This window comes from Sciurus carolinensis, chromosome 1 (genome assembly GCF_902686445.1).
Source record: "Sciurus carolinensis chromosome 1, mSciCar1.2, whole genome shotgun sequence".
In the NCBI taxonomy this organism is placed as follows: Eukaryota; Metazoa; Chordata; class Mammalia; order Rodentia; family Sciuridae; genus Sciurus; species Sciurus carolinensis.
The window spans coordinates 91,334,298-91,347,172 of NC_062213.1; the positions used below are offsets into that span (position 1 = coordinate 91,334,298).

Sequence of the window (12,875 nt, forward strand, 5' to 3'; positions counted from 1 at the left end):
ATGTTTTTAAAATACTTTGTTATTTTTATATATTTTGATCTAGTTTAAAAATTTAGGTAAAATCATGGAATCATCTTATGTGTTGATACTTTTGCTTATGAAATGCTTCTCTTTCTTTCTAATACCATTTCTTGACTTACATATCCTTTTTTCATCTAGTAATACACTATACCAATTTTTTAAAATATTGTAGTGTGTATTTATTTCCATCCTTTGGGTATTTTAAAAATTATTGCATAATAAAATATTTGATGTGTCTCTTGTAAATATCACACATTTGGGTATTATTTTATCTTTCTAACTTGATAATATTTATTGAAAAAGTGAATTTATTTACATTTAAAGCAATTAATTAATAAATTTTGGTTTAAAGTGGTAATTTAGTGACCCTTCTCCATCCAGCCTCCTTATATTTTGGTCAGGAATTAAAGTGGTTCAAAACATAGTTTCAGCATTTATTTTATGCTTATTTTTTGAGGGTTTGAACACATTGCTCTTACTCCTAAGTCCTTTTAGAGTTTTCCACTAACGTCCTATAATCAGGGCTGCTCCTTCCTGTTGGATCCTGAAGTCAGCATTGTAACACTACCAAAAGTTCTACTTAGCATTTTAGATCCTTAGCTGCTATTTCTGCTTGGCTTCTAGGAAGTGTATCCTATACAGTGTAGGAATCTAAACTTAAGAGGAAAGGGAGCCAAATATTGAACCAATTTTTCTACAGTTTTATTTTTGTGTGGCCTCCAATCCATGATTCCTCAGATTTTTTTTTTTTTACTTTTATCCAGCTGTTAAAATTGATCTCAAAGGGAGAGTTGGTCTAATGCAAGCTAAGGTGTAAAGCTGGGAGTGAAATTCCTGAATTATGTGATTTTGGTACCAACATTTACACAAAAAAAATTAATTTGTGTAACTGGCACCTGCCTGAGGTCATTTTTTTAGTTTGTGCACTTCCAAGGTCTTTAGTAGTGCACTGCTACTAATTTGAACCAAATGTAGTAAGAGATAAAAGAGAATCTGGGAAAGTGCATGCTAGAGAAAGGGTTTAATTTTGATGGGGAAAATCATCTTAACCCTTGCCTAGCCTTTATCTTTTCAATGATAAAAGTATGTGGAATCCAGTTCTGAATGACTTCTTGGAATGTATGTTTTTCCTGTTCATGATCTCTCTATTGGTCTTTCTCAGGACACACTGGATGCCAGTCTTCAGAGCTTCCAGCAAGAGCAACTTGCTGAGATCACTGACCTGAAGGACCAACTGGTAGCAGCTCAGCACAGCCAGAGCAAAGCAATCGAGGAGCGCCATGATGCCCTGCAAAGGCATTGGAAGCAGTTGCTGGAAGCCTCTGCAGCCCACAGAGAGAAATTGCTGGAAAAGCAGCTGCCTCTACAAAAGGTAAGGCAAAGAAAAGGAAAAGAGTGAAGCACAATTAGGTCTCTGCTACATGGATATTAATCATGGAATTCAGAAATAGATACTGGAAATCCTGTTTGGAAAAATCTACAGACAGTTTAGGGCATTGAAAAGGATCAAGAAGATATTCTGATTCAGTGAAAAGGAGTCAATTTTTTTCTTAGATTGAAAGGTGGGCTTTTTCAAATGGATTGATCAGTTATACAACTAACTTCAGATGGAATCCAGGAGCGTGCAGGGAGTGGGAGAGGTGGTTGGAAGAAGAGGGTAGAAGGTCTTTACACACTTAAAACTAAAACTTGGCATGGAGGAGTGAAGACTGGCCTTGTGGTTTGGTCTAACTCAAATAAAAGGAGCACTGGACAGAAGACATAAAACCTGTTCTCAACTCATATTACCATTTCCTAGGTGGGCAACCTTATATGCGTCAGGTGACATTTCTGAAACTTACTTTTCCATTTAAGGAATAGGACAATATTGCCAACCTCTCTTGATTTCCTCTGTTTTACTACTAAAGCAGATGGTGAATCTAAAAATGAAATCTAAACCACTAAATTCTATGTGGATATAAGTGATTTAAAAGTTCTTTCCAGTGGTAGCTGCTAAAGCATTGGATATTTATTATAAGTTGTATCAATAATAAAATAGGGTCAGTGAAATTTTTGAGCATCCCCAGACCATAAGAAGCATTGTACTTGGCAGAGAGTTAGAGAAATTGAGAAACAAACACACATATGAAAGTTAGTCTGGACCCCTAGTTAATTTCTACTCTACTGAACTGTTAGGTAGCAGTTAGACATAATCAGTGGGTCAGGGGTTGAAGAAAATACTTCATACCGAGGAAACCAGTCAATCAACAACTCTGCCTTAGTGGAGTTGTAAGCTATTTCAGAACACTTGCCTAACCTCAGCTTTATAAACTGTTCCTCTTGCAACAGGAGGAAGTATAGATAAATTCAGGAGGTAAGAATCAAGGGTGAGTGTATGCTTCAAAAGGGCCTAATTGCTAAAACATCCTAAGCAAGACTCTGCTCAAATAGCATAGACCAAAGATTCCCAAACTTGGGAAAGCAGGATGATTAAGATCAGAGTACACTGACCATAAATCCTGCAAACCCAAGTTCTAACTAGATCCTGTCAGCAGGAGCAAGATGACCAAGAGTTGCCATTAGGTTGTTAATCAATGTAGTCTGTCAGTAGAGAGCGTGAAGGTGATACCTGGGTGAGACCTTCTAACAACTCCATCCTCCCACCCCATGCTCACAAAGAAGTATGTTATCACTTTCTTCCTCAAGATAACCCTCGCTCTCCCTTGGGTGCCTTTTTATTTAATAGACTTTGCTATGGTTTTACTATATTTTTTGCCTTGCTTGAAACCCTCTGCTGCAAGAACGCAAGAACCAAGAACACAAAGCATATCTCTGTTAATAAAAGGACATAGAACTTATAGAAATAAATCTTCAATGAAAAGATAAATCAATTAAGTTTTCAACTGTGCAAATATATATTAATTCTACATAGGAAGCTACTTCACATTCTATTTTGCTTAACTTTAAAATTCAAGGGGTTTGCCTATTTTATTTTTAGATTACAAAATATTTTAAGTTATCCAGCCAATACATAATATTATGAAAATAATATGAAAAACTTTATAGCTTTTTGTATCTCTTTTGTGTAGGTGCCATATTAATTTTCTCTGAATTGATTTATTTTAGCATATATACTGTTGAAATAAGTTCACAAGATAAGAAGTAATGGCATAATACCTTTGTCCTTTTCCTTTCCATTTAGATGAATTTTCTTTAAGTCTTTTTTTTTTTGTAGGGGAGGAAACTAATTTTCATATTTTCTCAAGATGGATCTCTTTAGAAATACAATCTGCTGACCCAAAATCTAGGATGCATTTTAAGTCTAAAACTATTTTTGATCACCTGCTGTTTGTAATAATCCATGCTTTTTTGGAAAGACTTTTTTAGTATTAAATACAATTCAGTCTTTCAGACAATACATAGATTCATGCTAAGGATGTAGGTCAAAGGGTAGGAAATGTTTTAAAGAAGTGGTTTGAAAAGCTTCAGGCATGAGATGAGACCTGAACAAGGATTAGAAGGAGGGTATGAAAATGACTTAGTGTACTCAGAAATGCCAGCAGGATGTGGTCTGCAGAAATTCGGAGGAAAAGAAGAGGAAGTGGATAATGAATGAAAGAGTTGTCTGATTTGTTTATCCAATGATTTTTCCATGTACTTGTTTATCATACATTTCTGCATGTCTTCCATGTGCCAGGTAGAACTTGAGCACATACTAGAATAAGAAATGTAGTTGAAAACTACCCTTGCCACTTTTGAACTCAGAGGTGAAATAAGTTTCGAAGTCATTCACTTTTTCATTTATAAATGAGGAAAGACTTGACTATTTTCACACAATGAGAAAATTCTCAGCTCAGGGCTGCTCCTCACATGCCCATTCATCTGATCGCAAGATCCTTTCCGGTTTTAGTTCCGCATTTTGAAAGCGCTGGCTCCTTATTTTTATCCTCAATTTTCTCTTCTGCTGAGAGGTTTGATGAGGAAAGATGGATACGTCTTCGTTTTCCTTTGCAGGCTGAGGAGCTGTTCAGGGAGTTTGCACACAAGGCTTCAGTTTTCAACAACTGGTGTGAGAATGCCGAAGAGGACCTATCAGAGCCTGTTCACTGCGTGTCCCTGCAGGAGATCCGACAGCTGCACAAGGACCATGAAGCCTTCTTGGCCTCCTTGGCTGGGGCTCAAGAAGACTTCAACCATCTGCTAGAGCTAGATAAGCAGATTAAGGCCTTAGATGTGCCCTCCAGCCCTTATACCTGGCTGACAGTGGAGGTGCTGGAAAGGATCTGGAAACAACTACCTGACATGATCAAGGTAATTTGAAACAGAAGAGTGACTTCAGTCTACAGTGAGCATGACCACTTAATTTGTCATCCTAGTTGGTGTCTTTCAAGAAAGAAATAAACATTATTAATAATTAAATGGAGAAAGGAGCCACCAACTAACACTAAGAAATATTGGGAAATAGCGATATCTTTGTATATGTGTGTCTGTGTGTGTGTGTATGCGAATGTATATGTATACATATATATGTATTTATAAGCCCTATCTATCCCATATCCAAGGTATTCTCTACTTCATACATACCTCCCAAACTAATTTTTACATGTTCATTTTTAATTTTTGTCATCTGTGATGATGGTCATTATTAGAACTATAGGAAGTGAAAAAACCAAAAGGTTAACCATAGAAATCTCATTACATCTCCATTTTTAATGGCAACTCTTATTACTATCTTTCTACTTAAAGCTGATTATCTGTTTCTTTAAATTTAATTTTACCCCCCCACACACCTACCAAAAAAAAAAAAAAAAAAAAAAGAGAAGGGGAAAGTTTGTTTTATTACTTATTTGCTTGTTACTGTGATTGGTCCTAGATACTCCTCTAAGTACTTATGTGGAGTGACATGGGCCTTCTCCACATTTTGGAGGTGAGAAACAGTGGAGTAAGAAGAAATATGAACACATAGACTTGTGCCTGTGGAAGATAGGTCAGATTTGGGAGAGGGATGTACAACTGAGGCTTCAAACTGGTTCTTTTATAGCAAAGACAGGTTGTCAACACGAGTCTTATTGTCTGTGGTTTGGGTTTTAGGAACGGGAGGAGGAGCTGCAAAAAGAAGAGGCAAGGCAGGTCAAGAACTTTGAGATGTGCCAAGAGTTTGAGCAGAATGCCAGTGCCTTCCTTCAGTGGATCCAGGAGACCAGGTGAGCTGGGCTCCCTCCAACCCCGCAACCCCTATGCTGCACATGTTATTTGACAACATACATTGTGAATGGAATGGAGAGACACCCACAGCACGTACTGGGTTCCCAAATCACATATTGCCTGTGCTTTATATTTGGATATGATTCCTTTAATCCTTATAACTTCAGGAAACAAGAATTCATCCTGCCACCCACATGCACCCTTCTTTATTCTCTCCTTAGTATTCTTACTTTCTGTTGCCTATAATTGCAGTCCAAAATGATAGCAATTCTTATGTTTGTATGCCACATTGCACTTTACAAAGTACTTCCATGTCTATTATCTTACCTTTCAGAGCAACCTTGAAAAGTATACAGAACAAATTGTATTACTTCCAAGTGTGTGAAGATGTTCAAATAGTAAATTCACTTGCTTAAGGTCACATATGTACTTGCTGGCACAACCAAAACCACCAAACATGAAGCTATTATTTTGCCTGTCTCCTAGAGTTGTAATGAGATCAAGTGAGCTAATACAGACTAACTGCATTTATTGGGCACAAAATGTTCTATGAATGAAGATAACATTTGTTACATCTCCTGGGGAAATGACCTGGAAAAGTGGAAACATAGAGGATACATTTGTTAGAACAAATGGTCCAAAATGGTAGATTGTACCTACTAGGAGGTGTTTTGATGGTTAAAGGGGTAGCTGGACAATCCATTACAGATTGCTCCTGTATACTCACTGAGATAATGAACAAAAAGAACTCTTGCATCATGTCTAAAAATACATCATTAGAACTCATAGGAAACAGCACATCCTCCTATCCCTCTATTTTCGGTTCCCTGGCAGTGTGTGCTTAACATTAAACACACCCCTTTACATCTGTGCTGAAGCAAGGAGTTTCAATGAAAAGCTCTGAGCTTCTCAGGTGGGAGAGATTAGGAAACAGTGTGGACAGCTTCATATTTTATGGCTACAAATGATTTAGAATGATCTATAATGATTCACAGATCTGAAGAAACAGGATCATTGAAATAATCCACGTTAACATATGATTTCTCTTTTTTTTTTTTGTCTTCCAATTCATGTTCCGGTCCTTTGTATCCAGGGCTTATTTTCTGGATGGGTCAGTATTTCATGTTATCATGTTTGTTTTCTTATATTATTCTGGAAGAATTAGTTAAGGAGATCTTAGGACAGAGGCATCATGATCCCTTTACAATTGATAATGCATAAGTAAAAATGTAGGGTGAGAAAGAAGCTCATTTATTTTACTCTGCCCCTATATTCCAGTAGGAGGAAGCTTGCTGACATGGCTGAAGTTTGCAGTCAGCCCTTCATGTCCACGGTCTGCATCTGTGGATTCGACCAAACATGGATTGAAAATATTCATGAAAAATATTGTCTGTACTGAACAAATACAGACTTTTTACTTCTTATTATCACCTGGACAGTATAACAACTATTTGCTTGATATTTATAGTGTATTAGGTATTATGAGTAATCTAGAGAAGATTTAAAGTGTATGGGAGGTATGTGTGTGTTATATGCAAATATGTGCCATTTTATAAAAGGGACTTGAACATCCATAATTTTGGTATCCGTAGGGATCCTAAAACCAATCTCCATGGGTACCAAGGGATGACTGCATATGGTAATAGAACCAGAAATATACATGCAAGTCTACTTCTACACAGAGAACTAGGCAGTCCTGTGTCCTGCTCATAATCTGAATGATTACTACAAACAGAAGGTTTGGTTTGAAAATTTAGTTTTATGAAACTTCGTCTTATCAAAGCCGTATAACTTGGGAGAAGTAGAAGCAGAGACGTGTAGGGCCTTTGAGTTGTTTTATCTATATGAAATATTGTCCTCTGATATTATGAATAATGTTTTCTTTTGGTTCTTAACTAGATCTTTACTCAAAGAAACAGGAACTCTAGAATCCCAATTGGAAGCAAATAAAGTAAGTAATGATTGTTTATTCACTGAAAACATGGCCAGAATTAAAAAGAATTCAAAAGAAACTGCTTAATGGCAATGTGGTAATGTTTTTAGGTAATTACCACCCAAAATCCCAAAACTTAGAATGCAATCCCTATCTTGCTATCAAGTGGCATTCTAACCACAGGTCACCAAGTTGTAAATGTGGACCTCAGTTTTGCATCTACACAATGAACTAATACCTACAGTACAGAGTTGCTGTAATAATTAAGTAAGGGAGCAGATAGAAAGGTTCTTAGCTTACAACCTGGAATATCTGTGAATTTGTGCTGTTACTTTATGTGGAAAATGATATAAATGAATCTAGATCATTGCCCAACAATTGAGTGAAACTAACGGCATAGAATAGTGTTTCTCCATCTTATTTTTAGCTGCCTCTTCTCAAGAGGAAAAGTAAAATACATTTGATTAAATTTAATTTCTTTATAACAACAGAAGAGTAAGGTGGCAGCTAGAGTTGATAGTTGGAGGACCCCAAGCCTTATGACGTCTAACTTTTCTCACACATTCCTCATCATCATATCCAATTCATTCCTCTTCTCCTTGGGGGACAATATTCCCTCATTGAGAAATCATAGTCAAGATGCAGAAATTTGTCATTTAAAGTGCTTGGGTGACAGCAGCAGCCCATGCATATCTATCTGCAGGCTGATGAAAGGGGCCCAGGAGTGAACACTTAGAGCTCAGCCACAATCACTAATGCAGATAATTCACATGTAATCACTGGGAGTTGATGATGCATGAGTCCCAGAAATTCTGCTCTTCTTTATCTGCAGAATATGGCTATTAACTCTTAACTTCACATTTTAAACAATAGAAAGGAGACTGGTAAGGTAGAAAAAGGGTATCAGGGGAATGTAGGAAGAGAGGATGAGGGAAGTGACTGGTGAATTAAATTGATCAAATTATGTTAAGTGCATTTTGAATATGCCCCAATGAAAACAGCTATTCTGTATAATTATTATGCACCAATAAAAATTTTAAAAGAGAATACCAGAATGATAGATATCATGTCACCTAAACTTCCCACTATGTCATAAATGAGGACTACAGAAATGAAGTGATTTTCCTAAAAGAGGAGTGAGTCCCTGAAAATAATTGAAAAGGAGCAATTAAGTGAAACTCAAACTCATCAGCCTCCTCACTTCTCTCCTATTTCCAGATTTGGTGTTGGATGTCTTACTGACTACCTCTCTTCTTTTTATCCAGAGGAAGCAGAAGGAGATCCAGGCCATGAAGCGTCAGTTGACTAAGATTGAGGACCTGGGAGACAACATGGAAGAGGCTCTGATCCTCGACATCAAATACAGCACCATTGGTCTGGCCCAGCAGTGGGACCAGCTCCATGAGCTGGGGATGCGGATGCAACACAATCTGGAGCAACAGATCCAAGCCAAGTACTGAGAATGGATAGCCAGGGCAGGGAGGGTGCAGGAACTCAACCAAGGGCTGGTGTTTGGGTACTGGATGGAAGATCTGCTTCAGAAATAGTACGCTCACCTCCAGAGTCAATATTCTTTCTCATTTTCACAGAGGGACTATTTCAGTTCATACTGGGGCCTGTCATGATGCCTATCCCCCTGAGTCTACCCATCATCTGTCTGGATAAATGACTCTATCCAATTCTCAGAGTCCCTTCACCATCTTGTGTGATGTATTCAGAGAACATTCCCTTTTGCAAATGCCATTCAAAATATAATATCTAGAATGGAAGAAATATTCAAGTATGGCCTAATAGAGCAGAACAGTGAAATTTTATTTTAGATAAATTATCTCAAAGCAGCTTTTTAGGTCTCAATAGCTTTGGGGCAGTACTTTTATCTATATCATGGATGGGCAAACTTTTCCTCTAAAGGGCCTTAGTCTTTGTGAGTCCAGTGATTCCAGTTTTAGCATTTCAATTTGTCTGATGTAGTGGCAAGGCAGCCATAGATCATTCATATAGGAATGAGCATGTTCAAATATAATTTTATTTGTGGACACTAAAGTTTGAATTCTATATACATTCCAGGTTTCATAAAATATTCTTCTTTTGATTATCTTCAACCATATAACATATGTAAACACCATTCTTGATGCATGGACTATGAAAACAGATGGCAGACTGGATTTGGCCCATGGAACACAGTTTGTCAATCTCTGAACTAGATGACCCAAACAGCATATTGTCCCTTAAAATCCCTCTCTTCCATATGGTATGTCTTCTGCTGTTCTTGTTTTATTTCCTGGGTTGATTTCTGCTTTCTTTTCAGGGATACCATAGGTGTGAGTGAGGAGACACTAAAGGAGTTTAGCACCACCTATAAGTGAGTACAACTTCATGATTGACTGGTGCTTTGTTTTCTAGACCATTCAGAATTAGTCAAAAACTAACTAATCCTTTTTTCCCTCTTATTTGATTTTCTTTCTTCTTATAAGATTTGATAAGATCTTAAATTGAAGATCTAAATATGCTAATTTGTTTCAGCCACAGCTTTTAATATAAAATGTCCATAAGATTCTTGAACTTTAAAAAAATACATTTCACTTATGCTCAATTCTTTGATTTTCCCTCTATTCATTAAGTTAAAAAATCCAGAGATACAGACAGGCTCTCTACCTTGTTCTCTCATAACCTATGACATGTCAAAACAGCTGTAGCTGATGCAAAACAAGACCTATTCCTTTCTGTTATAGTCCTGGTTCTTTCTTGAGCTTGATAACATGTTTTTGTTCTTTAGACACTTTGATGAGAATTTGACAGGGCGCTTGACTCACAAAGAATTCCGGTCCTGCCTGAGAGGACTCAATTATTACTTGCCCATGGTGGAGGAGGATGAACCTGAGCCTAAGTTTGAGAAGTTCCTGGATGCTGTGGACCCAGGGAGGTAAGAAGAGGACCAAGAGTCAGATCGTCCTGGGGTTGGGGCTTGGAGGATGTTTTAGTCAACTTTTTAGCTGCTGTGGCTAAAAGAGCTAATCAGAACAACTGTAGAGGAGGAAAAGTTTATTTGCTGACTCATGTTTCAAATGTCTTAGTACATAGAAGGCTGGCGTCATTCCTTGGGACTTGAGGTGAGCCAGAACATCATGGTGGAAGAGTGTGACAGAGGGATACGACTCACATAATGATCAGGAAGCAGAGAGAGAGAAGTGTCCACTTGCCAAATACAAATATACACCCTAAAGCCATGTCCTCAAAGCCCCACCTCCTCCAGCCACACTATCTGCTTTCAATTACCACTCAGTTATCCTGTCAGGAGATTAATTCACTGACTGGGTTAAGGCTGTCAAACCGAATCATTTCCCCTCTAAACCCTCTCTCATTGTCTCACACGGGGAGCTTTTGGGGGACATCTCATTCAAAACATAATAGAGGGAGAAGCATAAAGAATAAAATGATCCATAACACATGAAATAACTTATTTGAAAATAAGAAGATTCAGACTCCATAAACAAAATGGGCAGCTCTTGATTTCTTTCATGAATAACTCAGAAGTAAATGCCACTAATCCCAACTCAACCCCTAGTTCTGCAATTTTCCCAGTTCACATTTTATGTTTGATTTATGAATTTCAGCTATTTCAGAGGATGGAACTTGAGAGAAGAATCCTTTCACGTATATGAGATCTTAAGGAATGTTAGATGATTCAAGAGCTAACACTTGAGGGTAGAGGTGTGTGCACTTGTGAGAGTGGTGTAGTCAAAGACAGAATAAGTTACTGTTTGGGACCAATTCTTTCTTATACCAAAGACTGAAGAAGACAAGCTATTATTTAAATATGTGGGACTGGTGCTAATGGGAAATTCCAAAACTGTGTAAAGAGAGTGACAACCCATGTGGAACAGAGTCTGGAGCTTATCAACATTTATTTATCTGTATGGTGGGGGGAATTATCAAAATAGAGAGTATAGCCCATAGTCTCAGAGAGTTTATTTGAAGGAGGAACTGGAGTTTTTCTCTGTCCTTGGGATACTGCATAGCATGGCAATGGAGCCTGCCTTCTTCTCTGACTTGGAAAGGTTCAGCTCCTCCTCCATTTCTCCCACAGGAAGGGCTATGTCTCACTGGAGGACTATACATCATTCCTGATTGACAAGGAGTCGGAGAACATCAAGACCAGTGATGAAATAGAGAATGCTTTCCATTCCCTGGCAGAGGGCAAGGCCTATATTACCAAAGAGGACTTGAAGCAGGTCAGATTCCAGTTCTTTCTGTTACTATGCTTCTCTCACCATCTGGATTTTAGTTATCCCAGTCTTGGTTGCCTACTTTGAAAATCCCACCCACCTACCCTTTCTTTTTTTTTTTTTTTTTTGCTTCACACCTCCTCTTTCACAATGTTATTTTGTTGGTCACTTCATTTTGTCTTGATGAAACTCAAAAACCTACAGTGCTACTCTTTTGACTAAGAGTCAGTTCACTTAAAACCTGCAGCTCAGTTTTTAAGGCTAATTCATTTCCCTTCTATTTAACAAGTCAAAGTTAGGGAATGAGAGAGAACAGTGAAAATGAGTAAGCTCTTTTCTTCAAGAAAGAGCCAAGCTGAAAATGTGAGTTGGTCTTTTTTATTATACATCATAAAATTTTATTTTAATTTATTTTTATTGTAAACAAATGGGGTACATCTTGTTTCTCTGTTTGTACATGGATATTGCAGATTTCCTCTATTGACTTATAGTGTCCCTGTAGATTTCCAATATCTCACCTCCTAGCCTTCAGTAACCTGAAGTCTTGGAGGAACTTGATAACGCAGTGTTCCAGGAGAAAGCTGACCCTCTAGGGGTGGTGGCCTTCAGGTGGGGTATATTCCCTGGTAGTGGGCAGAGGCGCCTCCACTTGTTGATCGATAGTCAGCCAAAGGGGAACTAGACTTGGACTGGGGCATGACTGGTCTGGGCCTGTGTCTCTGGTTCTACTGCTCTGGTGGCAAAGCCTTGCCCAGCATGGAAGACTCACCCGGTGGGGAAGTCTCACTGGGCAACTCCCCTCTGAGAAGTTCCCTTTGGTCCAGAACTACCACCTGGGCTGGGCAGCCCTCCTCTGAACAGACCAACCTCCTGGAGCCTCTCCCTGCGCCGAAGCATCCCACTGGGCGGCCCCTCCTCCAAGAAACTGCCTGCGGTCCTGGGACCCTCACTCAGCTCCTAAGCCTCTCACTGAACGACCCTCCTCTACAATGCTCCCGGTTTTCTGGGTTCATCGCTTCAGTGGGGTTTTCCCTGGGCAACTTTACTTCACAAAGTTCCCTGGGTTCCGGGACTACCGCCCCATCTGGGGAGCCACGCCCAATGGGAGAGACTCACCCAGCGGCTCTTAGTTGGTCCCAAGTCTCTCAATACCTCCTCTTCTTGAATCCTGAGTCCTGGAGTGACATGAAATGCAGTCACCCTCTAGTCTGCCATCTTGAAAACTCTATACTTCATAAATTTATGAATAAAGGTTGTGATAGAAACAGAGCTTGTCCCTCCTTCCAGACGTTCTCCATGTCCTCCATTTAGTGCATCTGAATGCCCTGGAGAACCAGTTATTTCAAATCTCAATAACTGTGTCTTTCTCTTTTTATGCTTTTTAGGCCTTAACCCCAGAACAAGTGTCATTCTGCACCATACATATGCAGCAGTATATGGACCCACGGGGTCGAAGCCATCCTGCTGGCTATGATTATGTGGGCTTCACCAGTTCCTACTTTGGCAACTAA

At 38.7% G+C, this 12,875-nt stretch overlaps 1 protein-coding gene across 3 annotated transcripts in view; it reads left to right on the forward strand.

The window, feature by feature from the left end:
- Positions 1 to 12,875, forward strand: part of Spta1 (spectrin alpha, erythrocytic 1) — a 94,969-nt gene extending 82,094 nt beyond the window's left edge. For all 3 annotated transcript variants that reach the window (XM_047554291.1, XM_047554280.1, XM_047554287.1), the window contains 10 exons: positions 1,184 to 1,393; positions 4,015 to 4,311; positions 5,092 to 5,204; positions 6,299 to 6,316; positions 7,105 to 7,156; positions 8,404 to 8,591; positions 9,447 to 9,500; positions 9,915 to 10,061; positions 11,226 to 11,370; positions 12,750 to 12,875. In XM_047554291.1, the coding sequence (XP_047410247.1) occupies positions 1,184 to 1,393; positions 4,015 to 4,311; positions 5,092 to 5,204; positions 6,299 to 6,316; positions 7,105 to 7,156; positions 8,404 to 8,591; positions 9,447 to 9,500; positions 9,915 to 10,061; positions 11,226 to 11,370; positions 12,750 to 12,875 (1,350 nt within the window). The remainder of the gene's footprint in view (positions 1 to 1,183; positions 1,394 to 4,014; positions 4,312 to 5,091; positions 5,205 to 6,298; positions 6,317 to 7,104; positions 7,157 to 8,403; positions 8,592 to 9,446; positions 9,501 to 9,914; positions 10,062 to 11,225; positions 11,371 to 12,749) is intronic.